The following is a 27,124-nucleotide window of genomic DNA, read 5'->3' as shown; positions in this document are numbered from 1 at the left end:
TGAAAGCTTAATTTTTAAAAAGATGTAAATATCTTTTAAAGGCTAAGAGAATGAAAGGATTTGCTTTACATTTTAATGAAACAAATTTATTAGGTTGGCGCAAAAGTAATCATGGTTTTTGCTATGTTAAAAAATGGCAAAAACCACGATTACTTTTTCATCCTAATACAATTGACATTAAATACTTAATAAATTATATAAAACAATATTTACAGTAAAAATTTCAAAACCTTAATATTCTCTAGCTTTCATGCTAAAAGTGCGGGCGCCTGTAGTCCCAGCTACTTGGGAGGCTGAGGCAGGAGAATGGCGTGAACCTGGGAGGCGGAGCTTGCAGTGAGCCGAGATCGTGCTGCTGCACTCCAGCCTGGGCAACAGAGCGAGACTCCGTCTCAAGAAAAAAATAAAAATGGAAATCTCAGCCTGGCATGGTGGCATGCGCCTGTAATCCCAGCTACTTTGCAGGCTGAGGCAGGAGGATCTCTTGAGCCCAGGAGTTGAAGACCATCCTGGGCAACATAGCAAGGCCCAGTCTCTCTCAAAAAAAAAAAAAAATCTCTCTTAAGTTTATATACCTACCTTCTTAAATAGAGTATGAGTCTGATTTATACTTTTCCTCTCATTAAAAATATTGAGTGTCTGTTGTGTGCAAGGTGCTGTGCTAGTAGACAAGGAGTTGTGATGAGCATTCTTAAAATCTGTAATATGTAATATGAAGAAAAACTAGAAGTGCTGTGAGAGCATAAAATAGGATTATCCTTAATCTAGATGGAGTTCAGGTGGGGCTTTCTGAAGCAGTAATGTTCTGACTGAGATAAAAGATGAGTGGTAATTAAGCAGACGAAGGGGGAAGAGGTGTTGCTAGCAGAGTCTTTTAGAAAGACCCCTAGTGTGAAAGAAGCAGGGTATACTGGAGAAACTAGAAGTCCAGTCCAGAAGTCCAGAAATGAGCCCGGAGATCAAGGAGTGAAGAGTAGTGGAAGTAGAGTTCAGAGACTGTCGAATGTTGTAGGACAGTTTAGATTTTGTTCTTTACCCTCAGAGTAGTGGGAAGTCATTAAAGTGTTTTAAAGGGACAATTGATAGATCAGATTTGCATTTTTAAAAGATTCCTCTGACAGCTGTTGGGAGAACAGAATGAAATGGGGCAAGAATGAAGTGGAGGAAAGAAAGCCAAGGGATGGTTCTTGAATGAGAGTGGCTGAAGAAGAAATAAAGAGAAATCAACAGATTCAAGATATAGTTAGTAGATAACATTTTTTGGAGTTGATAGATGTTAGGGGTTTGGGAGAAAGTTGTCATGGAGGACTTCCAGGTTTCTTCCTTCCACAATTGGAAAGCTATGATGCATTTGCTAAGATGAAACAACATTAGAAAGAGAACTAGAGATAGGGGATGGGAATGGGTCTTGAGTTCAGTTTTGGACCTCTTGAACACAGGCAATTCTTGATGAATTTGAGAGGGGAAAAAAGAGGCAGCAGCTAGAGGGGAACATGGGGCAGAAGATTTTTAAAATGTGTGAGATACTTGGACATGTTAAAATGCTGAAGAGAAGGAAAGATCCAAATGAAGTGAGGGAAGTCTCAAAATTGGTGCAAGGGAAGGGGTAAATCAAAGGAACAGTCCTTAAGAAGGGTTAGCAAGAACATACCTAAGTGGAATTATTGTTCTTAAATATTAAATAAGAGGTGCAATAGCTCTAGTGTTTTAACAAGAGAAAGTAAGAAGCAAGCTGTATAAATGTAGTACATATTTAGTAAGTGGGAATTGTTTTCCCTGAGGTATGGAACTGTCATTTGGAGGTGAGGAAGGGGCATAGGAATCAGTAGCTTGAGAAGAGGGGAAATTTGAAATAGTTATGGTGACTAGTGAATTGAGAAACATAGTAGGATTTTTTGGCAGCATTGAGAGAATTTTTAAAAAGTTAATATCATTTAATATTACCTTAAGTAAATCACATGTGGAGGAAAACAGCAAGAAAGTGGACTCTACTTAGCAGAAGAGGTCACTTAACTTTTAAGTGGTCCTTAAACTTTTAAGTATTGGCATTAATTTGCCAAGACCTTGTGCTACCCTGATGTTAAAGTAGGGATGCTGTTTGCAGTGCCACAAATATAGCTGCTGTATATCCTTATCGTAGTATATGATTTCACCTAACTTTTAGTGTTATTTATATGTTAGTTAGGCCTCATTTGTTTCTAACTGATACTCTTTTTTGTTTTTTTTTTTCTATCTAGGCAGGCAGAAGTCCTGAAGGCTGACATGACAGGTATTGGCTGGCTTATTTCTTTTTCACAACATATTTTATATATTAAATTAATGGAAGGATAGCCTCTTTCTTATATTACGCACAGCACTAAATCCCATCTTAGTTGCCAAAAGGGATGATCATTTACTATCTGCTTTAAATATTTATTGTTTATGTAGTTTGAATTCTTGCTTAAATAACTGTTGGGAATTGCATGTAATATTAATATATGGTATACTGAATTGAATGTTACCTAATTTAGTTTATATAATCACTTAATTTTTATGAAACTTTTTATTAATGATTTAAGACATACAGAAAAAATAACATACCCCATATAAACCAAAATATCTTACAGTGTTAGGCTAATATCTTTCTGGGAAATTTTTTTTTCTATTAATAATTAACCAAACTTTAGTAGGTAAACCTTCAGAAAAAATATGTATAGAAAAATTCTATTAGAAGTCCTTGAAATTGAGTGAGCTACCTTGCTGCCTTTCTTTTCTCCCATATCTTTGTTACTTTTTTTTTTTGAGATGGAGTCTCACTCTGTCACCTAGGCTGGAATGCAGTGGCGTGATCTCGGCTCACTGTAACCTCCGCCTCCCTAGTTCAAGCGATTCTCCTGCCTCAGCCTCCTGAGTAGGTGTGATTATAGGCACACGCCATTACATCTGACTAATTTTTGTATTTTTGGTAGAGATGGGGATTCACCATGTTGGTCAGGCTGGTCTCGAACTCCTGACTTCATGATCCTCCTGCCTCAGCCTCCCAAAGTGCTGGGATTATAGGCGTGAGCCACTGCGCCTGGCCATCTTTGTTGCTTTAAATAATGGCTGAGGTCTTTTGGAAGAATAACTGCCAGGCTTAGCCATTGAAAGGAGTAAATGAGGCATGGTGCGGTGGCTCACGCCTGTAATCCCAGCACTTTTGGAAGCCCAGGTGAGTGGATCACCTGAGGCCAAGAGTTCGAGACCAGTCTGGCCAACATAGTGAAACCCCGTCTGTATTAAAAATACAAAAATTAGCTGGGCGTGGTGGCATGCACCTGCAATCCCAGCTACTCTGGAGGCTGAGGCAGGAGAGTCACTTTAACTGGGGAGGTGGAGGTTGCAGTGAGCAGAGATCAAACCCCTGCACTCCAGCCTGGGCGACAGAAAAAGACTCCGTCTCAAAAAAAAAAAGAGTAAATGATTTAAATACGAAATTAGGAAATATGTTGTAATCACCGTATACTGGTCAGTATGCCCTCCGTAACAGCATATGCCATCCTAAAATGTAATAAGAGGGATATGTACTAGTGAATCTTATTCTAATTTCTGAATAATTTAGTTCTGCAGTGAAATTCACAAAAAAAAAAAAAAGAATTAAACAGCATACCTGCCAAGATTTGCAAAGAGGAAAAGGACTATTAAAATATCTTTTTGTCAGCTCTAGAGTCACTTAGGCTAATGTCCTAAGAGTTCATGGATAATCTCGTGTCATCTTGTTCAAGGAAAAGTGTGTTGGGGGGTGAATAGCTTGTATATTTACTCAGTAAAAGGTACTACTCAGTTCTTTCCATTATTAACAGATTTGTCATCATCTATATTGTGTATATCAGTGTCTGCTCTGAGTTACTGTATTATGCTCTTGAATTGGCATTGAAAACATAATCTATTGTGTGATGAAAACAGAACATGGAGCAATATCAAGCTATCTGTACCATTTACCTTTTCTTAGACATTGAACAACCTTAGTAAATAGTCTTAGGGTTTGACCTTTATAGGGGACCTTTGGCTGCCCAGAAACTTTAACTAAGATAATGTCTGCTCATTTGAATGATGGTCTTGATAGATGAGAATTAGTAATCTTTTACACTTCTTTTTCTTGCCATAAGTGAATTAAAGCAGGGTTGACTAAATCTATTAGTTAGTGATTAACAATTTAACTAGGGATGAGGAGCTGATAGTAAACTCTATTCTTACTAGCCTGTAAACTCTTAGGAGCATTAACTCAAATCCAGGAGATTCTCTTTGCAAAATAGGATTGTGGTGGCTATAGATGCTAATAGCAAACCTAAAGAAGAGTGATGATTATTCCACTGTGTAGTAGCAAAACGAAGTAGCCCAGCTAGTTATGGGAAATATATAATTGAAAAGCCCATTATTAAGTTCACCTACTGAGGGAGCTTACTGTCAGTTATTGCAATCATAATCCCAGTGATTGCAAAGGTTAATGTGCCTTGCATGACTCTGGCAGACAGCATGGCCCCAATTTTGTATTATGTGTAGTCATAGCCTGACTTTCTGATTACATTCTACACCCAGTCTCTCATCTGACCTCTTTAGCAATTTAATCCTAGTCTTCTAAGTCTTCGTTTACATTAAATGACTAATGTGGATTGCTCACAAAAGTATCTTAGGAAACAGTCTACCACTCATTAAAATAATACTGTCATGGCTTATTCGGTCAATACATTGAGAGAGGAGTAACGGCAGAATACCAAAGCAACTGCTGGATAATCAGCTGATGTGAGAATTCTGTAAGGACATTTGTGGGAGCCCTTACAGAGACTCCCTTACAGAGACAAAAAAGAAAAAGTTGCTTTGGAAAAAGAGATACAGTATGAGAGTAAACAGACCAACTTGACAGTCTGTTATTTCAAATGGGTTGGCTTACTGTAAGGCATATAGTTTCCTGTTATATGAAAAGGCAGAAATACAAAAAGGCAGAAATACAAACAAAAAGCAAAGGGCAAACCATTCTTTTTTTTTTTTTTTTTTTTAGCCCTTTTCATTTCATGATGTTATTTCAAAACTAAAAACAGAAGCATTGTAAACCAGACTTAGTCATTAGTCAAAAGGTGAAAGTCATTTGAAATATAGTAGTATAAAACTTCTGCAGCATTCTATGTAATATATTTAGAGCAGGTTTTGCCTTGGGGATAGAGCAGGAAGGAGTCACTGGTGTGGTATAATGGTTTTAACTGCTGGGGTTTATCTATCTACTGTTATGTTTTTGTTTTTGTTACTCAGATTCTAAGCTGGGTCCAGCTGAAGTCTGGACATCCAGGCAGGCTCTGCAGGACCTGTACCAGAAAATGCTAGTTACCGATTTGGAATACGCTTTAGACAAGAAAGTAGAACAGGATCTGTAAGTATTACCTATCATTTGGGAAGTCCCTGTAAGATCAAGAATTTCACCGAGACTTTAAAACAGTTTGGTTCGTTATTTATTTTTCAACCTGTTGCAGAATAAACTTTTTCAATGGAAAGTAATTCTAGTATTTGTGATATTTGGCCATTGGTATTATTTCAAATACAGCCTTTGGAGGTAAGAAGAGAAATGTTTAGAGTTGAATTCTATTAAGGTCATTACGGCAGCTCTTTTAGGGCCTGTCAAAAAAAAACAAATATATCTATTTCAAATACTAAGAGTGTTTGGATTGTCTGTGGTCAGTCTTATAATTAAGCCGCGATTAAAAAAAAAAAATACAAGAATAGGCTTTAGAAAAATCTTTCTTTGTTAAACCTGATTCTATAATTTCTCTGTCAGGAAAATGTATTTGCATTGTAAGGAAAGTTCCTTCTTTTAATTAAATAAGTTGGTAGTATTTCCTCCCCCACCCCCAATAAAATGAAAGATTTTGTGTATTTAGACTTTTCCGCTTCTTCTTTCTATAAGGGGCAAAATGGCAGATAACCAGATTCCCAAGTGAGTAATTGTCTTTTGTGGAAGGCTTTGCCTTATAAATTGGAACAGGGACATTAGCCTGATAGAAATTTAAAAATCAATTAAGAGTACTTTGTCTACTAATGTCCGTTACCCTAAGTTTTGGTGAAGATTAGTTTTTTCTATCATTTACATCTGCCTTAGATACTTTATATTTTTAGGAAGTCTAGTAATACAGCTAAATTACGACCATCAAAATCCTTATCCTGTGATGTTAGAGTCAAGGATAAGATGTCATCAGAAATGCTGAGGGAAGTGATTGTCCTCCTAAGTCATTAAAAAGCCTAGTGCTCTAGAGCCTCAGAAGCTGATGTTGATATAGAATTAGGTACTTCCATGCTTTCCAGGTAGGTTGTAAACCTCTTATCTGTGTTTGCTTCCTTTAATCAGGCCAGTAATATCTTCCCTTTGTTCTAGTTTTTTATTCCCTACTGTGGTTTCCAGGTGAGAGAGTGACTGTATTCATCATAACTGGACTTAAACTGATTCCATATATAACTAGATTAAAGAAAAGCATTTTATAACAGGATTTTGGTATGCCATATTTCAGCATTATATTGTTTCTTATTGTAAATAGCCAAATTTGAAATGTGGCTTATATTTCAATCACAAGAGAAATAAACAAAACTATTAAATAGCAGTGAAACTGAATGCTCTGGGAAATAACTTTTGGGGAAGTAAGAGATATGGCTTACTATTTACAAAATCCCTGCCCCCATATACATGTCACTTGTTAGGGTATAGTCCATCACATTTGGCACTATATGTAGAAATTTGTTAATACGTTATTTTTACTTTGATCTTGCCACCATTGTTCTGAATTTCTACCTGGATTCCTAAATAAACTCTAGTAGTTCTAAAAGATTAATAGCTGAAGCCACAATCTGATTATTCGAACATTTGGTAAGTGTTTACTAAGGTCAGTTGGATTCTACTGCATGTCTAGTCTTGTTCAAAGAGAAGCATAAAGTTATTTAAATAAATGAATAACTTTAATGCAGGTTTACTGTCTAGTGTGGTATAATTATAACAGACAGTTCTTTCTTGTTCTCAGGGGGACCAGTGTCTGCCCAGTGAGTCACTGCTATACCAAATAGAATTACATTTTGTTTTCAGCTGGAATCACGCCTTTAAGAATCAGATCACAACACTACAAGGCCAGGCAAAGAATCGAGCAAATCCGAATCGGAGTGAAGTTCAGGCAAACCTTTCTCTGTTCCTAGAGGCAGCTAGTGGCTTCTATACTCAGGTGAGTTCTGCATTGTATACCAGTTTTCTTACTATTAGTGGTAAATATTCTGCTCTTTGTACACATCTTAATGTATGTAAACAATTCTTGTAACTACTATGTGGGCCATCCAGGGATTGATCACCTATAATCTTTTCTTTTTTGGAGACAGAGTCTGACTTTGTCACCCCAGGCTGGAGTGTAGTGGTGCCGTCATGGCTTCCTGCAGCCTCAGCCTCCCTGACTGAAGTGATCCTCTCACCTCAGCCTTCCCCAGTAGCTGGGACTAAGGTGCATGCCAACACGCCTGACTAATTTTTGTATTTTTTGTAGAGATGGAGTCTCGCTATGTTGCCCATGCTAGTCTTGAATTCCTGGGCTCAAGTGATCCGCCCACCTCAGCCTACCAAAGTGCTGGGATTGCATACCTGAGCCACTGTGCCCAGCCTATAATCTTAATGCAAATGTCCATAAGACCTTTAAAAAAAAAAACGCTGTGCTTTTAAAAGGGTTGTTGTTTAGCTTAAAGGTTGGAAGTTTAACTGTATGAATATAAAAGGGATAATTGAGCACAAAGCCTTAGTGAAACAGTGGAAGTAGTCAGTTACAAGTGGTATTAGAGGAAATGTGAATTTATGGATATAGCTATAGTCATTAAAATAATAGCTATGTTGTACCAGATAAGAAATAGTCAAAATTTGTAATATCAAGTGAGTTTTCATAGTATTATTTATACAATGGAATTTATCTGGATTTTGAGATGTTATTAAACTAAGAAGTAGAGTAGCTTTTCCTCTGTTTGAATAATAAGCTATTATTCATTGTCCCCAGAGATTTTCTTTTTCCTTAGTCATGTCCTGATAGAACTTCTAAATCAGGCAAGGTAAGAGAATAAATAAATCTTATTTTTGACCATGGAATTTTCTTTAAGCAGAATCTGTTAGAAAATTACCATGTCATCCATTTGTAATAGCATTTGTAATTAACAAAATTTTTGTATATAAATTAGTATCTTATAATGAATGTTAAGACAGGGTTTTGAGAATCTTGCACTGAAAGAAATGTTTGGCCAGTTCTTACTATATAGTACTGCCTGACTATTGCTGCCTATATTTTGGCTTCATTTTGATTTTATCATTTCTTTGAATGAAGAGAAAAGAATCTCTGCTGGGTGCAGTGGCTCAGGCCTGTAATCACAACACTTTGGGAAGCCAAGGTGGGAGGATCACTTGAGCCCAGGAATTCAAGCAGGTTGTGGTGCTACCTGCCTGTAATCCCAGCTACTCTGGAGGCTGAGGCAGGAGGATCACTTGAGCCCAGGAGTTTGAGGCTGCAGTGAACCGTGATTGTGCCACTGTACTCCAGCCAGAGCAACAGAGCAAGACCTGTCTCAAAAAAAAGAATCCCTGTGTTGGAACAATTCAGATAACTGTCATTTCTGAGATTATTTATGTTTTACTTAGACTAAAACATTCATCAGAGTTCATTTTTGAAAGAACTCAAGTATGGTTCTTAGTCTCAAAATTTATTTTAAAATTTGTGCCAACTTTTAGCAGCAACCAAAAAGTTGATACTTTTTGGGGAATGCTTCTCGAGAGAGGGATTGGTCCTTAAAGCAGATGTTAAAGATTAATTCATTTTACAAGTAGCTGTCAAAAGGCTACTATTTGTAAGGCACGATACTAGATGCTGAGGATATGGAGGTAAATTAGACAGAATCTTTACCTTCAAAGAAATATCTAGACTAAATGAAAAGATGGATACATTAGTAAGTATATTTGTTTTCTTTTCTGATTGTAAAAATAATGCATACCAATTTCAAGAAATTTGTGAATTATACAAAGTCCCAAAAAGTTCATTAATCCTCCCATTCTGGATAAATTACCACTTTAATATATACTCTTCTTGAGTTTCTATACTTTTTTGCATATTTAAGACCACACTATATATCCATTTTTGTATCTGTTTTATAAACATAATGTAAGCTTTTCCTTGTTAACAGTTTAGCATTTTTGTGTATAAAGCATTTTCTCTAATACTGTATTATTTCCTGAGGACCAGTTGTTCAAATTGAAATCATTAGAAAGTTTAAAGTGAAAGTTGAAATACTGTTGACACCATTTTGTCGTTTTCCCAAAAGGTCATCATTTATAACATTTTTCACTAGTTTCTTCTGTTGTCCTTTCATTTTATTTAGAGTTGTTTGAAGTACAGAAGTTACCAGGATTTTTTTTTTTTTGCAATACCTTTTCCTTTGTCCATAGATCAGTGCATATTTAATAATGAGGGAAATAATCACATTTAAGGAAACAAATAGATACTATAATTCAAATCTTAACATTTGGAAACAACACCAATGTTCTACAAGAGAATAATAGTTAAATTATGGCATAACTGTAGAATGGAAACACAAAACGATTACAGGTTGATATTTATCAAGATTTTATAACAATCTTTATGAAAAGATTGTTTTGTTGTTAAGTGAAAATCATATAAAATTATATATATATAATTTGATTCTACATGTTAATTGAGTAGTCTCAGTTCAGTGGGATATTAATGAAAATGGTAACTTTTTTTTCAATCACTGCTTTCAACTATGCTCTGTTGGATTCCCAGATTCCCATCATTTCTTGGACAGATTCTATAACATTCTGGTTGCTTTCCATTTTTGAAGCATAATTCAGTTTTAAAACCTTAGTTTTGTTTCTGATTCAAATCTTGTTTCCTTCCCCCATGAATAGAAGCTAGAACTGGGAACATGACTAAAGTAGGGGGGAGTAGGAAGGAGGTGGTGCAGCTGGCTCTGTTGCGGGGAGGGGGAAGGCATCTACCTTCTGCAGTACATTTTTGTAATAGCCATTATACAGATTGGTTTGTCATCTTGAAAAATGATTCTTAATCTTTTTTCGTTACATGACATACATGTGATACATTCCCAAGGGTTTAACTAGAAATTGGTAAATCAAAACAGATCTGTAAGGAAGTAAAGAAAGAATCATCATTTTTATTGAGGGAGTATGGTATTTGTAAAAACATTTTATAAGCAAGGGAATAATAAAATCATTTAAATGTCTCAAAAATTGTTTTTTGAAGGGAAAATATGGATACTCTCTGAAATTTTTTAAAAATTTTTTATAATAAGCATTGATTCTCCCCGACTGCATTCCACAGGCAGTGATTGAGCAATTATAATTGTAGAATAAGCATCAATAAATGTCTTTATTTTCACATTATGATATCAGTTAACAATATTAATAGAATTTTTCACTTGCTTTTTTTTTTTTTTTTTTTTTTTTAAGACAGAGTCTTGCTCTGTTGCCCAGGCTGGAGGCTGGAGTGCAGTGGCGCAATCTCTGCCACTGGAGTGCAGTGGCGCTCACTGCAACCTCCGCCTCCTGGGTTCAAGCGATTCTTCTGCCTCAGCCTCCTGAATAGCTGGGATGACAGTGTGCACCATCACATCCAGCTAATTTTTGTATTTTTAGTAGAGATGGACTTTCGCCATGTTGGCCAGGCTGGTCTCAAACTTCTGACCTCAGGTGATCCACCCACCTCTGCCTCCCCTAAGTGCTGGGATTACAGGCGTGAGCCACTGCACCTGGCCTCACTTGCATTTTTATATTGTCTTTAATCAATAATGAAACGGATAATGGTGTTACTAACAATAATGTTCCACAAATCTTTCTTGATTACATGCAGTGCATATTTAGCACCAGATTGAGAAAGTAGACAAATTCCAGATTGTTATATGGCCTTATAAGCTAAGATGAGTTTTGAATTTTAATTTTAAGTGTAGTTGCAGGCCAGGCATGGTGGCTCATTCCTGTAATCCTGACACTTTGGGAAGCTGAGATGGGAGGATCACTTGAGACCAGCCTGGGTAACATGGTGTGAGACCCTATTCTGCAAAGAATCTAAAAATCAACCAGGCACGGTGGCGCACACCTGTAGTACCAGCTACTCTAGGAAGCTGAGGCAGGAGGATCACTTGAGCCCAGGAGGTTGAGGTTGCAGTGAGCCATATTTGCGCCACCTGCCTGGGTGACAGAGTGAGACCTTGTCTCAAAAAAAAAAAAAAAAAAGAAGGAGTTGCAAGTCATTGGAGTTGGAAAGTAAGCAAAGGAAGAACATGATCAGATTTGCATTTTTAAACGATAACCCTGGATAAAGGGATCAGCTATGGAAGTTAACTCTATTAATTCCTATTGGCCATACTTGGATTAGATGGATTGGATTGAATTTCTGGAATCAGAGTAAAGGAGGAGTCAAAGCAAATACAGTTATCAGTGTGAGCAGCTAGTCGAATGGTTGTACCATTTACTGAGATGGGAAACACTAGGGGGAAAGTAGCTTTTTCCCTGTTAAAGTAGATGCCTGTTTGACATCTAAGTAGAGATTTGAAATAAGCAATTGAATAAACAAGGTTGGAGCCCAGTGGAAACATCATAAAATCATAAAAATTTTATGATTATAGTGAAGAACCCTGACTTAGTCAGATGGTAACAGATTTAGCACAGGAGGAGCCACCATTGCAATCAAGAAAATGAGAGAGAGAAGGTGCCTTGGAAGCCAAGAGAAAAACATCTGAATAAGGAAGGGAGTCATCAGCCCCGTTGAGTGCTGCTGAGAATTAAAGTAAGATTTAAAGTGACCAATTAGGTTTGACAACATGAAAGTCATTGGTGAACTTAATGAATACCATATTTCTTCATTTCTGAAACTTTTTTTTTCATATTTTAACATATCTGAAATAGAGATAAGTTTATAACAGATGACAAGTGACCATATAACTTGTGGTTTTTTCTCAATATTATATAAGATGATGGTTCATCTTATAATTTATGGTGTCTTTGTATTGATGAAATGTAACTTCAGCAGTGTTGGGGATAGAAACCTGATTAGAGTGGATTGAGAAGAGACTAGTACTTGGTTATCCACAGTAACATTTTCTGTGAAGATAGTTTTTTAGTTTTTTTTTTTTTTTTTTTTAAAGACAGGCGCTCACTCTATCATTTTGGCTGAGTACAGTGCTTAATCATAGCTCACTGAAGCCTCAGACTCCTTGGCTCAAGTGATCCTTCCCCACCTCAGCCTCCCAAATACCTAGGACTACAGGCTCATACCAGCTACTTTTTTAAATTTTTTGTAGAATGGAGTCTCACTATGTTACCCAGGCTGGTTTAGTTTTAACTTCTTAGCTACCATTTCGTTAACCAGTTAAAGCATGGGGCTTAAAGCAGAACCAAATTCCTGGTCAAAGTAAAGACATACCATTCTGCTGTAGGTTGTTTTTAAACATCAAAGAACAGAACGGTAGCCTTTATTCTAAGAAAATAGGAACCAAAAAGAAAGTATAATCACTGAGTTTCTGTATTAGTTTAAAAGGTAATGTTCTATACCTTCATAATCAATCTTTCATTCTTGGCATGGAATAAAGAGCTGAGGAGACAAGAGATAGTGTAAAAATTGATAAATAGGAACCCAGAAACTGTTCTAGTACTGCTCTAGGGCTAATTGTGACTATTTGGACAAGTCACTACCTCTGTGGTGCTTAGCTTTCTGATTGTAAAAAAGAGAGTTGACAAATGCTTATAGGTTCATTTTCCAGTTTTATAGTTCCATGATTATAATTTGGGAAGAACTAGAGACATTAATATTCAGCTACAGCCTTAGGAATATCTCCCAGTCAATACTTCCGTAAAATGAAGTAACTAAGTTCTTATCAGACTGAGGAAACTACTACAAAGTAGTGTACATCAGGGTCAACCTATATGAAGGTAGGACATTGTTTTGTTCAATTTATGAAACATCCTTTTCTCTTCTTTAGTTCCATCTTGTTACTGCCTCTAAACCAACTAGAGCTCTCTTTCTCAGAATCTTTGAGCCAGTAGGAGCTTTTCTGTCTGATATCACCACTTAAACTCTTGGGCTCAGGCAGAAATTTTATTACAAGACATTCTACATGATGTTCCAACCATAATTTTATTTATTTTTTGTGATCTTTCTTTTTTGTTTTTGCTAGATGTGCAGCCTTGCCTAGTTTTCCAGTCTGTTTTTTCATTACCTATTGAAGTCAGTTCTTTAACCCTCTCATGTTTCTTAGTTATCCACTTTTGTTTTTTTGTTTTTTTCATAATATATATGTAGGTATATATATATTTATATATATATATATTTTTTGTTCCTGCCCTGTGCCTTGTGCTTTTTCTATTTCTTAACCCATCCCGTTCAGGACATTAACTTATTTACCCTGTTTTTTTATGTATTCATTGTATTTTATTTTATTTTATTTATTCATTTTTTAAGACGGGGTCTCTCTCTGTCACCCAGGCTGGAGTGCAGTGTATATCATAGCTCACTGCGGCCTGGAACTCTGGGGCTTAAGTGAGCCTCCCGCCTCACCCTTCCAAAGTATGGGGACTATAGCACTGCATGCCACTACACGTGGCTAATTTTTTGTTTCACTTTATTTTCATTTTTATATTCATTCATTTGTTTATTTTGTAGAGACAGATTCTTGCTTTGCTGCCCAGGCTGGTCTTGAACTCCTGACCTCAAGTGATCCTTCCGCCTTGACCTCCCAAAGTGTTGGGATTACAGGCATGAGCTACCATGCCTGGCCTTGTTTACCCAATTTTATGTTAGTGAATTTCTTGCCCATTACAAATGTACAAGTAAAGATGGAGTAAATAATTTCCATGCCCAGTGAGAAAGGGTGCGCAGAATTTATATTTAGTTATGGAGGTGATTTTTATCTTAGGAAAAAGGTGGCATGATTCAGATCCTTCTGAGTTGAGCCCTTAGGGTGTCTTATTTTGTATTTTGAATTCTGTACATGCTAGAAAGAGTGGTGATAGAATCAAAATATTTCTAATTCTATAACCTTAGTCCAGTCGCTTGATTATTTCTGCCTTCACATCCTCATCTGAAAAAAATTGAGCTTTATATCTATGTATACTGTGTTGCTACTAGTTTATCACAAGGATAAAGTGAGACAAATTTATCAGATAACCTAGGGAAATAAGTTACATTATAAATGTAGAATATTCTGTTGGTTATATTGTGTGTCATGTTGTCTGTCCTTCTCTCCTTTCCCTTTTCCCTCTCCCTCTCTCCCCTCTACTTCTCTTTTTGTACCTGACTTGCCCATTTAGCTACAAGCTCATGAAGGAAACATGTTTTCTTACTTGTCTTTGTATCTTTCTTGTTTACTGGGTGTCTGATATACTAGCACATACTTGGATGAATATAATAATATTTGAATGACTATATTTGTAAGTAAATATTTGAATAACTGTGAAGTAAATATTCTTCACAATGTGAAGAACTGTGTGCGGGGCAAGAAATAAGCCCTTGGCAAGCAAAGTGAGAGGAGAAAAGCCTTTCTATGAAGGAGACTGGAAAGGAGTGATTGGAGAGATGACAGAGAACTAGAACAGCTCAGTAATCAACCATAAGATCAGATGTTTTAAGTGCAGCAAAGAGGTCCAATAAGATGATGTCTGAAAAATATCCATTATATTTGGCTATTAGGTAACCAATTGTCTGATAGTAGTTTCAGTAGAGTGGTAATGGATGGTTGGGTGAGGGGAGGGAGAGGGGTTGTGTGGAAGCCAGATGATAATGGATTAAGGAGTAAATAGAAATTGAGAAAACAGATATGAAAAGTGTGGACTCCTTTGAAGGCATTTGGTTGAGAAGAAGGAGAGACATTAAAAGGTTGCTATAAAGTCAAGAGGAGAGTGTTTTAGCTCTGTTTTGTTTTTTGTTCTTGTTTTTTTCTGTGGGAGACGTGGTGTGTGTAGGCCATAGGAAAGAAGCATGAAAAGTTGACAGTAGATGAAAGAATGGAGAGGTGGGAGACAGACAGGAACCAGAAAAGAATGTAGCAATAGGCACACATAGGCAGAAGAGTTAGCTCTGACTAGGAAGAAGAGCCCCTCATACTTTAAGAACAGAGAAGAGAGGAGGTAGGAATGGGTGATACAGTAAAGGTGTACACTACGGTGAGATTCGTTGTATATGCAAAGACATGTGAATTGGCATATAGCTTAAGAAAATAAATTGCAAGAAATACCTAAAGTCTGACAAATACATTGGCTTACATTTAAGTCAAATTTGTAACCAATATTTAATAATTTTTGGGTTTCTGAGAGTAGTAGCTTTCTTTGCTTGCTTAGTGTGTCTGAAAATTGTGTCTGAAAATCCTATCCAGTTAAATAATCTTTTTTTAAAATGCTGCTGTATGCACATCCTAGACTGCTGTAATACTTGAGAATTCAAAAGGTATGATTTATAATGAATGATACTAGTTATCCTATGAAAGATTAACGTATTATATATATATATATATTTTTTTTTTGGAGACAGTCTTGCTCTCTCACCCAGGCTGGAGTGCAGTGGCGTGATCTCGGCTCACTGCAACCTCCGCCTCCTGGGTTCAAGCGATTCTTGTGCCTCAGCCTCCCTTGTAGCTGAGACTACAGGTGCTCACCACCACTCCCGGCTGATTTTTTTTGTATTTTTAGTAGAGACGGGGTTTCATCATGTTGGCCAGGCTGGTCTCAAACTTCTGACCTCAAGTGATCCGCCCGCCTTGGCCTCCTAAAGTGCTGGGATTATAGGCGTGAGCCCCTGTGCCAGGCCCGAAAGATTACCATATAATTTTCATGCAGTTTTTGTTCAGATTTCAGCAGTATGTGGTACTAGGTACACATCTTACAGTTTATAAACTTTACTTTTAGAGCACTTGTGACTTACTACTAAATTTTGTTTGTTTTTCTTTTAGTTATTACAAGAACTGTGTACAGTATTTAATGTAGATTTACCATGCCGTGTGAAGTCTTCCCAATTGGGAATTATCAGCAATAAACAGACGCATACCAGCGCCATAGTGAAGCCACAGTCTAGCTCCTGTTCCTATATCTGCCAGCACTGCCTCGTCCACCTTGGAGACATTGGTGAGCCTTTGCTGTGAAGGAATTGCTAATATGTTCCTCCTTTTCTTTGGAATAGTCATAGAAAGAAACTGTTTTCCTTTAAGCGGAGCATACACACACAGTTTAGATTGTCATAAGAAGAAACTATAAAATGTATTCTAAGGAACTTAAAATTTCTCAATATTTTTGGGATTGGCAGAGCATCGTGAAGAAAGTAACTTTCATATTAAGATTTAAATTTTATTCCAACTTTATGTAATTTATATAGGCAAATAATAAACAGCAAAAACATAATCAAAGCTTAATTTTTCAAAGTGGTGCCATAATTTCTAAATTAAATGTACTCTTTTGGAATAAATGAGGTTTATAAATTACTCCTGAAGCGAAATTGCCTTCTTTCTTTCTTACCAATGGACTAAAAGTTGATTTTTAATTTTGCTTCCTTTTTAAAGTTTAATTTGTATTTCTATTATTTGCATTTTATCTGGGAATATTATATAACTTATTTATTCTTGTTCGTTCCTTTAAGGTGACCTAGAAAGGTTGTAAAACAAATTAACTATAGGATTATGTTTTGCTTGTCCTCAAATACCAAAGAATGGAGAACATTACTGCTTTTAAGTTTGAAATTTTAGATTTCTTAATATTGTAAGTCAGCGGTTCCATGAGGAGGTCACATCAGAGTAAGCAGTGAGTTTGACAGGGAGATTCATTGATACTGTGTTTAGGTTGTTTTGCTTTAAATATAATCTTTGCACACACATATTTAATATTGCGATAGGAATGAGACATTTTTCAAAATCACTTTATAAAATATTGAAAAATACATAATTTTCAGATCATATTGTATAGTGTATTTTGTTTTGTTTTGTTTTTAAGTGCCATATAACTCACCCCTTCTTGTGGGCCGGCTCCAGGTCACCAGCATAGTCCATAGTGGGAGCTGGTGATGCATGACACTGGAGGACCTGAAAATGGGGTCTAGGTAAGCTTTAAAATTGGTTACATGCTGAATGTCCCAAATAAGGAAGGCTGATGGACACTTCACACATAATCCTATAGTTAATTTGTTTTAAAGTATTTTGTCTTTAATTTTAAATTAACTTTAATGTCTTTATTATCTTTAGAACTTAAAACTATAGCTGTTTTGGAAATACTACCCTACTGTTTGTTTTTTGGGTTTTTTAAAACTAATTTTCTTCTTCTTCTTAGCTCGATACAGAAACCAGACCAGCCAGGCAGAGTCCTACTATAGGCATGCAGCTCAGCTTGTCCCCTCCAATGGTGAGTGGACCTGTCAACCTGAGATTGACCGTGACACTTTGTTCTTTATAACATTGTGGCAGATAACTCAGGGCTGACCTTTGAAGTTTTATGAAAGCAATAAATGAGTTTTGTTATTGTCATGTTTTTCCATTTAACTGTACATTCCATGTAAACTAAAATGAATTTTTTTACAAGTAAGATGACTTTTATTATTTATTTTATTTATTATTGTCAGTAAAGCAATATAGATAGAATCTCTTAATGTAATCTGATATTGTTTCTACAACTCTGGCTTCCTTAATTGCTTATAGAATAATTATTTCTTTAGATACCACCATTCCCCTCCCCCCAGAAAAACAATCTATTACCTAAAAGATAATCTTTTAATGGCCCCAAACTAGGCATTAGCAGTAGTTCTTGAGTTACAGAAATTACAGCAGATATTTAATTATTTAAATCATTCTTACTAAGACGTTGAAATTCCTTTAGATTCTAGAAAGAGTCTAAAGCAGGGATGGTAGTCTGACCACACTACTTGTTTCATATTTGTTTATGGCTGCTTTCACACTACAGTGGCAGAGTTGAGTGGTTGTGATAGAGAACCTTTGGCCTACAAAACTGAAATTATTTACAATCTAGCCCTTTCTGAAGCTGCTCTCTACCCTAATATTGACTGTTTAACCTGTATATGATAGTGTGTACTGTCGCTGAAGTGTGCTGTTGGACCTTACGCTGGTTTGCAATGAGGCAGTCATATTTACCTTATAAAAATACTCCCCATTGTTTGAGTATTTAAACACTGATCATTTGTATTCTTATAGCAAGACTTTGTCACTCTTGGGGTTACTCCAGAATCTTAACTTTCTCCTGTAGGTCAGCCTTATAATCAGTTGGCTATCTTAGCTTCTTCCAAAGGAGACCATCTGACCACAATTTTCTACTACTGCAGAAGCATTGCTGTGAAGTTCCCTTTCCCAGCTGCCTCCACTAATCTGCAAAAAGCACTTTCTAAAGCACTGGAAAGGTAGGGTTGTTTGTTTGTTTGTTTTTCTCTTTCCAAGAGGACTTTGTAACCTGGAGCCTTAATTCCTCATAATTTGGTTTACAGAAAATAACGGCCTATGCTTCTCTTATTTCTAAACATATAGATTTTTCATAATTTGTGTATAGTCACTGAATTTCATCCAATCAATATCTGATTCAGTCCCAGTAAAAGAGTACACAGGCTGTTAATACTGACTCATCTTGAGTGTGTTGCAGTTGAAAAATCAGTCAAATACAGCTCTTTTGTGTATCAAGTATTTAGCAAGCCAGTGCCTCCTTAAACAGTTGTAGCCAATTTGCTGCTTATGATTCATGGAATTTTTTTCTTTCATTTCAGCCGAGATGAGGTAAAAACCAAGTGGGGTGTTTCTGACTTCATCAAGGCCTTTATTAAATTCCACGGTCATGTGTACCTGAGTAAGAGCTTGGAAAAGTTGAGCCCTCTTCGAGAGAAATTGGAAGAACAGTTTAAGGTTAGATTTCAGAAATAGAGAATTTTTGTCTTGTCTAAATCAGGAAGCATAACATTTGGAGGAAACTGACTCCCAGTTTTTGTAGTTACTTAACTGTGTGAACTATTGGTAAAAATTATATTCGCAGTATGTGAAATCTTTGCATTTATCATCCCTTCAATTTAAACTGAGGTACAGTCTGTATAAACAAATATAATATAGCAGTGTTTTCACTTGAGTAGTTGCCATTTGACAAAAATTATCAAAGTGGAAAAAAATAAATAACTCCTCAGTTTTGAAACTACTACTACTTTTGATGGTTTGTGTATTCTTAGATATGATTATGTTACCTGCTTTATAGATATTGGCATTCTCCAAACCAAGTTCATTATTTTTATTGTGCTTGCATTCATCAGGATTGTGGTAGTTTGAATGAAAGGAATGAGAGTTTCATTTAACAGGGATATATTTTACTAATTTGAAGAGATAACATTAACCTTCATTCTATTTATATATGTGAAAATGATCTTTTATTAGTATGTTAAGATATTAGCAGTTTAAATGTATAATGCATAAAATAAGGAGAAAGTCAAAAGTATTAACTTTTTTTCAGTTCGTGTATTCAATAAATATTTGACTACTCATCGGTCATTGTTTTAGGCACTGTGTTAAACAGTAAATGACAATTTCAAAGAACATTTTATATCTCTTGGTTATTTCTAGGTATCTATATACTTGGGTAATTGTGTATAACTGCTTCATAGTATTTCTGTAAGTTCTTTATAAGTCAGGCATTTTAAGAGATTGTAGAACTTGGACAGTTAAGGTGTAACTTAGCCAAAAATAGTCAATGCGAAATAGTTTTTACAGGTAATCGTTTTTTGGTTGATACTTTCTATGTGCAAGATATTATAATAGATAATTATAAATAGCAATACTTTGTTTTGTTTTAAAATATACTTAGCCTGTGACATATGATTTATAAGGTTGGGTGTGTGAAAGGAACAGCTAACTTTGTCATGTCCTAGGCTGTTCAGCCTGGAAAAGAACAAACAAGTCTAAATAGTTTTCATAGTAAGAATTCCGACATGTGAAGGATTATTTGAAAAGAACATACCTGTATCCTTCCTGAAGTCAAAACTAAAATCTTAAATTTTAAGTTGAAATCTATAGGGGGCTGACCGTGGGATGTTGTGGATTCTCCATTTTGGAGAGCTTAACAGTCAGATTGACAGCCATCTTTCTTGGATTATTTAAGTGCAGTCCTACTAAATAGGGGATTGGACTAGAAAACTTCTTGAGATTGCTTCCAGCTCTGGTTCTGTGAAATACTCTCTAAATTGGTGGTGGTGGGTGGTCCCTACCTTAATGAGATCTTCACTAACTAAGTTATTCTAGTCTAAAAACCTAGTAAGTTTTGCATTTGGTTCAACCTCAAACACTAACACTCTCTTCACATATATATTTCTGTATGTGAAGTTCTGGTAAGTGTGGGTGGGCAGTTTCTAAAATATACTTTGAAGTATCATTCCAGCACTCTAAAGTTAAACATAAAACATAGTATGAGGCAGATCTATTTGAAAGCTTACCCAGTGTTGAACTAGAACATTGCTGGAGTGAAATTTTAACATAGTGGAGTAAAATTTCCAAAGTATTTCTAAAGCATATGTAGATAATTAGTATCATCAACATGTATACTTCAGTGTTTCTAACAACCTTTAGCTACTAAGCAGAAATGTTTACCAAGTTGAGGTCCACTAAGGGATTTAAGGCCTGGGATCTGGGAATTGAGATGTAATACATTTTCTGTAAGTTAAATGTGGGCTGTTTGTTAATGGTATTTAGTTCAGTATATTTCTCAACTCTAGTTGAAAGTTTGAGTAGCAAAAATCTTATCAGTTCTAATCTGACTTTATTCCTTGGAAGACTCTCTACAATATAATCTAAATTTTAGGAAATTACAACTGAATAACTTCAACCTTATTTCTGAATGGATAGGTTGTTCATTCACTAAGTGTTTATTAAGTACCCGCTATGTACCATGCACTTTTCTAGGCTTTTAGAGATATAGGGGATAACATGACAAAGTCTGGACCTTCATGAACTTATATTATCATTTGTTAGTACTAGGGTGTATTCATATTCATTAATACTTATGTGCATACGCTAGAAAATTCTTTAATGGGCTGTGACCCTCTTCAGTAGGATATTGCCTTCTAAAATTAATGCCAGCGGATTTATAGATACAGGAAATACATTACCATATTGTGCTTGTAAGAAACTGCTTTTTGAGAAATACAACTACATATTCTCATTTTATGCCAGTATTATTTGAATAAACGCCAGCTGATTTAGAAGGTTAGTTGTAGAAACTGAAGGAGAAATTTTGTGGGAAAATTCTAGAGAAGAGACAGGATTTCAGGAAATTTTGAGGAAAGATTAATGCTTGATGTCTTTGGAAAAGGGCTAATCATTCTAGACATATACAATGAAATAGATTGCAAGAAGACTGACAGTGTGATAGAAAGAGTTCATGTAGAATGGAATTGTATTCTCCAATGATAATGTAAAAGACTTCCCTCTTAGAATCATAGAGCTTACTATGGCTATTTCAGGTTCTTTATGTAAATAAAAACAAAAATCTCAGAGTAGTCTGGGCAGAGACAGCTGTAAGTTTCTGACATGGTAGGATCTCCTGTCACTGCTGGTAGAACTGTAAGTAAGGATTATCTGTTTTCCACCATAATGCTAGTGATAATGAATCCCTGCTCTCTGCAAAAATTTCCCCTGGGCATAGAGGAAGACTGGCTATGGCTAAAGTGTAGGATGAAACTAGGAACTTCTGTTAGAAAAGTATTTTTGCCTGCAGGTAATCTAAAACAATTGCAGATATTAAAGTAGAAGGGTAATTCCATTGAGACACCAACTGAGAGCATCTGGGTGGTTGTTTATAGTGCTGGTTAACAGATCACTGTGAACACAGTTATTAGAAGGTAAATGAAATTTGATGATCACGCATGTACTTCTCTAAGAGGGGAAAATACCAGTTGATAATTTGTAGAAGTACCTATAATACATCCTAATGTTGTTTCAGTATGCCATTTACCCTGTGTTCCAGAATATGTACTTGCTATGCCTTGTTTATAAAATAAGTTTTAATGTATCAAGCCTTTGAAAGAGTAAATTTTATGACAAATCTGGGAAGTCATGCTTTATGTACTGGGAGTTCAAAAAATTATTTTTTGAGTCTGTTGCTTTCTAGTCATTGGTCCCAACTTAATATTTTAATATGTATACATCTTGTATAAAACAATTTCTAAAGAATTAAGTTGTATAAATTTATGGATGAACACTCAAAGACTTTTGTCAGGTCATATTTAAAAATATATAGTTTCCTAGGAGAAAAAAGTTTGTTGATAAACAATTCAAACAACTCTGTGGTGTCTAGATTAATTCCTTTCAAGACAAAAAGTCAGTTTGGGAAATAATTAGACCCAGTCAAAATACTGGGATTGAGGGCAGAACCATTTACTCATCTGTAATTCTATTACACATGGTGGTTCTAAATGCAGACTACCAGTTTAATTCTTGTGTCAAAGATGGTTCCTGTTCTTGATAATATATGCAGTATGTCTGTCTTCTTTTACAGAGGCTGCTATTCCAAAAAGCTTTCAACTCTCAGCAGTTAGTTCATGTCACTGTCATTAACCTGTTTCAACTTCATCACCTTCGTGACTTTAGCAATGAAACCGAGCAGCACAGTTATAGCCAAGATGAGCAGCTATGTTGGACACAGTTGCTGGCCCTCTTTAGTGAGTATTGAATTACTTAACATGTGCCATCTTTTTTGAAAAACATCATCTTAGGCATTTCATCGATGTAGCAAAGCACAGTGACATAAAAAAGCATAGTGTATTTCTTACACTGAATCAGGACTTCATAATAACTTTCAACCCCAAGTTCTATCCTTTTATCTGCTGATACCCCCTCATCAAGTTGTAACTATAACATTTTTAATATGGGAAAGAAAGTGTCTTTTTAGAAAGAAGCTGTAAGATACTCAAGTGTTAAACAGAATATAGTAGAAGGCACATAATATTTTAATTTGAACTGGCACAGTTTCATATTTCTTATGCTTTTTGAATACATTTTTTTTTCAAGTGTCTTTTCTTGGCATCCTGTGCAAGTGTCCTCTACAGAATGAGTCTCAGGAGGAGTCCTACAATGCCTATCCTCTTCCAGCAGTCAAGGTCTCCATGGACTGGCTAAGACTCAGACCCAGGGTCTTTCAGGAGGCAGTGGTGGATGAAAGACAGTAGTAAGTATTTTTAGAATTTCATGTTAACTTGTGTGCTTTGTTTGTTTGATATCCATAAATATGTAAAAACTGCCTTCTAAAATACAACATTTGAACAATAGAATACTGTATTTTCTGCCGACTCTCGGGAAATTGAACTGAAGACCTCTTTGTACGCTTTTCATTTGTTTATTTGAATTCTTCATGTGAGGCTTAGTCTTAAGGATTTGTGACTCCTTGTACACTCCCTTGTTCCCAGTTGCTGTCCTGGGGAAAAGGCATTTTTCACATTTCAAAGTGAACTTGAAGTAAAACCAGTTTGTTTCTTATCTATTACAGTATTCCTTAATTTTTTGTTTGAGTTGAAGGGAAGAGATTTTTATTTCTTCCATTTTTTTCTGTACATGAACTGTTTGATGTTGCCTTACAGTAACACTCAATTTGAATAATATTTGTTTATTTGAAGCATAAAGATTGAAAGTTATTTTGATTCTCACCATTTTCTCTGTCATCTCTACTCACAGTAATTCTGACAGCTCTTAGGAACCATTGATTTTACAATGACAAATGAAAACTTTCAGTGTACCTTTGATTATAGAAATAAATACTTCCAAGGTGGCTTGGCACCAAATAGGAAGTTCCTCCCCTGCATATTTTGATGGTATATTTAAGGAGAATCTCTTTGAAAGTTTTGCTTTGTGGCCCAGCACATATATTGACCAAGGTCACAACTTAGAAAATGCCTTTTTTAAGCCACATTTAAGACCCTGTGGGCCAAGCACTGTGGCTCATGCCTGTAATCCCAGCACTTGGGGAGGCTGAGGCAGGCGGATCACTTGAGGTCAGGAGTTTGAGACCAGCCTGGCCAACATGGTGAAACCCCATCTCTTTTACTAAAAATACAAAAGATATTAGCCAGGCATTGTGGCATATGCCTGTAATCCCACCACTTCGGGAGGCTGAGACAGGAAAATCGCTTGAACCCAGGAAGCAGAGGTTGCGGTGAGCTGAGATCGCGCCATTGTACTCCAGCCTGTCTAAAAAAAAAAAAAGAAAGACCTTATGGTCTGTCTGCTTCATAATTGTCTTTTCTCTCATGTAGCTATAAGCTCTTTCCATGATATATTGACATTATCATGAATAGAGTTTAGTAACATAGCACAGCATACTATATACATCTCCTTTTAATGTTAGCATTGGTTTTAGTAATACGGATTTTCAGACATTGCTTCCTTGCATAAAATTTTTATTTCTTAACTCAGGCTATACAGTTTTTCTACTCTTGTGTACTCTAGAACTCAAATTTATGTTTAATTCAATATATTATATCAGTAATGTTACAAAAGAAGAACTGCATGTTTTACCATTTGCTTATAGAGTTTTTATATTTATGGGTAGGAATTGTTATTTTCATTGTGTTTTGTTTTTTCTTATTGTTGTTCTTGTACAGTGATCCTTTTGGCCCATTCTGTGTGTTCCCATTTCTTCTCATGGCAAAAGATGTTGAACCAGAAGGAATAGCTTTATTGGCAAACATTTTATCCCTCCATTTTTTTCTGTCATTTACTCTTTCCACTTCCTCCTATCAGATTTACCAAAATCTTTAGAATTATGCCCTTGTAGGTGTTTGATTCTGTGTTAAATTATGTTAGTACTCATTTTAAAGACTAGCATGGGATATCACTTTAAAACTGAAGATTTTTCCTTGTGTGTCTAATACACTAAAGTTATAATGTTCATTTATATCTTTTAAGTAATGGAAAAACAATGACTTTCTTTTGTGAACTCAGAATTTTATGTATATTCAAATAATCTTCAGTTTCTTATATCTGGGCCTTCTCAATTTCTAGAATTTACTTTCCCTTGTACTTTTTTGAGAACATACTCTCTTAAGCTAATGAATACATGGAATAGTGATTTTCCTTTGTAGAAAATAGTTATAGGGTAAAGCAGTATATCATTAGGTCATCCACTCATGCGCTTTTTCTACAGTGTTTTCTCGAGAGCTTATGTGTGTTGCATGAAGACATTGTACAGTATAGTATTCTCTTTTAGTTTACTGACCTTTTTTTCCAACTATCTCTTGTAATCTGTTACATCTCCAAAGGTTTGTAGCAGACGTTTATTCTTCAATATTTGTTTATATATTTTTAATATGTGTATATATTTGTTGATATTTTTAAAGTAGCATATTCCCATATTTCAGAGTGTACAACTGTCCCAAATAGTTAACTTACAATTTTCCGTAGTGTGATTATTTATGTCCAGTTTCTCTATCCTGGGCACTTCACCTCATGCTTTTCTTTTTCTTTCTTTCTTTTTAAATAAAAATTGGTTGATACATATTCAGAGGTAAGCTTCATATTAAGGAGAATGTGATTAGACAGATGAGTCTACTGTAGGAAAATCAAAGTAATTGTTTCCAGGCCAAAACCAAATTATTTTAAGCTAATTACTTTAACCAAATAATTTTAAGCAACATGGCTACTTCCACCCATCACATCTATTCCTCACCCCAGCAAATGAACACTCAAACTACTTGGATTTGTCTCACTTCAAAAATCTTGCCCTGTCATATATAATACATCAGATTTATAAATTGCTCTTATGTTTGAAAGATAACAGAGATTTTGATACAAATGTTTATATGTAAAGTGATATTTATAAATCTATATCCATAATGGAAACTTTAACATGCCTCACTCAGGAACCAAGGACACAGTTAACAAATACATATATAGTACTTACTTCTGAATAGTGGAAAGAATATGTTCTAATATTTCATGTGTAAGCTTTCACAAAAATTGTGTATTAAGAAACAGAGTTTAGAGTTAAGGCTGTTGTAAAAATGTGGACTTTTTGTACCATAAAAAAAGAGGCATTATCACTTTGAACAGGGAATGTGATTTGTGTGGTATAACCATACCCTGTCACAGATTAAAGAACTAACAGCGGCTTCCACAACTCATAATGTATGTGAAAGCTCTATAAAAACATAGTATGTTATTTCTTTGCTCAGAATTTTCTCAGCCTATTTCAGTTTTCCATGTTTAAAACTGACAAATTATTTTCACCATTTGTTGAATTAGGAGCATGGGAAATGATCTACAGTGGTAGTAGGTCTCCGTCATGGAAATTTGTCCCTTTTGTTGTATCTTTATCATTATCTAGTGTATCTTTGAAAGTACATTTTTAAAAATTATACAGCCTTTGAAATGCTGAAATAAGGGAAAAATACATAAAGTCCAGGACCTATAGATACCATTTTCATGGCTTATTAGTGTTCTGGTTTCTCTTATATAAAAATAAAGTCTGAACTATTTCTTTAATTTACAGCATTTGGCCCTGGTTGATTTCTCTTCTGAATAGTTTCCATCCCCATGAAGAGGACCTCTCAAGTATTAGTGGTAAGGGCTACCCTAACCTTGTGTTGTTGATGTGGTTCTCCATCATTAATGGTGGCTTAATGCCAGAGAAAAAGAGGTTTTTGGTGATGAATGATTGATTTTAAATTCAGTATCTCAGAAGTGACTGTGAACTCTACATAAGTGGGTGGGTGGAAGTAGATAATGTTCTCCCAGTTCTTCTGGCAGCTTATTCTCATTTAGCATCATTCAAATAGGAGTTCAGAGAGTGTAATACCTTCAGATTCTTTCTTTCCTTCCTCCTCATTCTTACTATTTTAAAAAAAGCAATTAACGTGAACATTGCTCTGTCAAAGTAATACTTACTCATTGTAGAAAATTTGGTACAAAGAAAAAGAACACAAATCTCCCATACAGAGATACCTTTTACTAGTCACGATAGTATATCTTCTTCGGGCCTTTTTCTTATGTGTACACACACACAGAGGAAATGATTCATATCAAATAAAGTTTTGTGCCTGATTTTGAAATTTAGTATTATATCGTTAGCATTTTCTTTTGTCATTAA

The 27,124-nt window shown here is 35.5% G+C and overlaps 1 protein-coding gene across 8 annotated transcripts in view; it reads left to right on the top strand.

The window, feature by feature from the left end:
• Positions 1-27,124, top strand: part of SMG7 (SMG7 nonsense mediated mRNA decay factor) — an 82,305-nt gene that overhangs the window by 38,718 nt on the left and 16,463 nt on the right. For 6 of the 8 annotated variants that reach the window (XM_003815612.6, XM_008968580.5, XM_003815611.6 and 3 more), the window contains 10 exons: positions 2,238-2,269; positions 5,266-5,383; positions 7,079-7,211; positions 15,982-16,153; positions 17,345-17,416; positions 18,272-18,422; positions 18,780-18,915; positions 22,544-22,706; positions 23,056-23,212; positions 26,528-26,598. In XM_003815612.6, coding sequence (XP_003815660.1) covers positions 2,238-2,269; positions 5,266-5,383; positions 7,079-7,211; positions 15,982-16,153; positions 17,345-17,416; positions 18,272-18,422; positions 18,780-18,915; positions 22,544-22,706; positions 23,056-23,212; positions 26,528-26,598 — 1,205 coding nt within the window. The remainder of the gene's footprint in view (positions 1-2,237; positions 2,270-5,265; positions 5,384-7,078; positions 7,212-15,981; positions 16,154-17,344; positions 17,417-18,271; positions 18,423-18,779; positions 18,916-22,543; positions 22,707-23,055; positions 23,213-26,527; positions 26,599-27,124) is intronic. The other 2 variants (XM_055110667.2, XM_055110677.2) reach the window with 1 other exon arrangement.

The sequence above is a fragment of the Pan paniscus genome, chromosome 1, assembly GCF_029289425.2.
Source record: "Pan paniscus chromosome 1, NHGRI_mPanPan1-v2.0_pri, whole genome shotgun sequence".
Taxonomy (NCBI): domain Eukaryota; kingdom Metazoa; phylum Chordata; class Mammalia; order Primates; family Hominidae; genus Pan; species Pan paniscus.
This window is presented reverse-complemented; position numbering and strand designations above follow the sequence as displayed.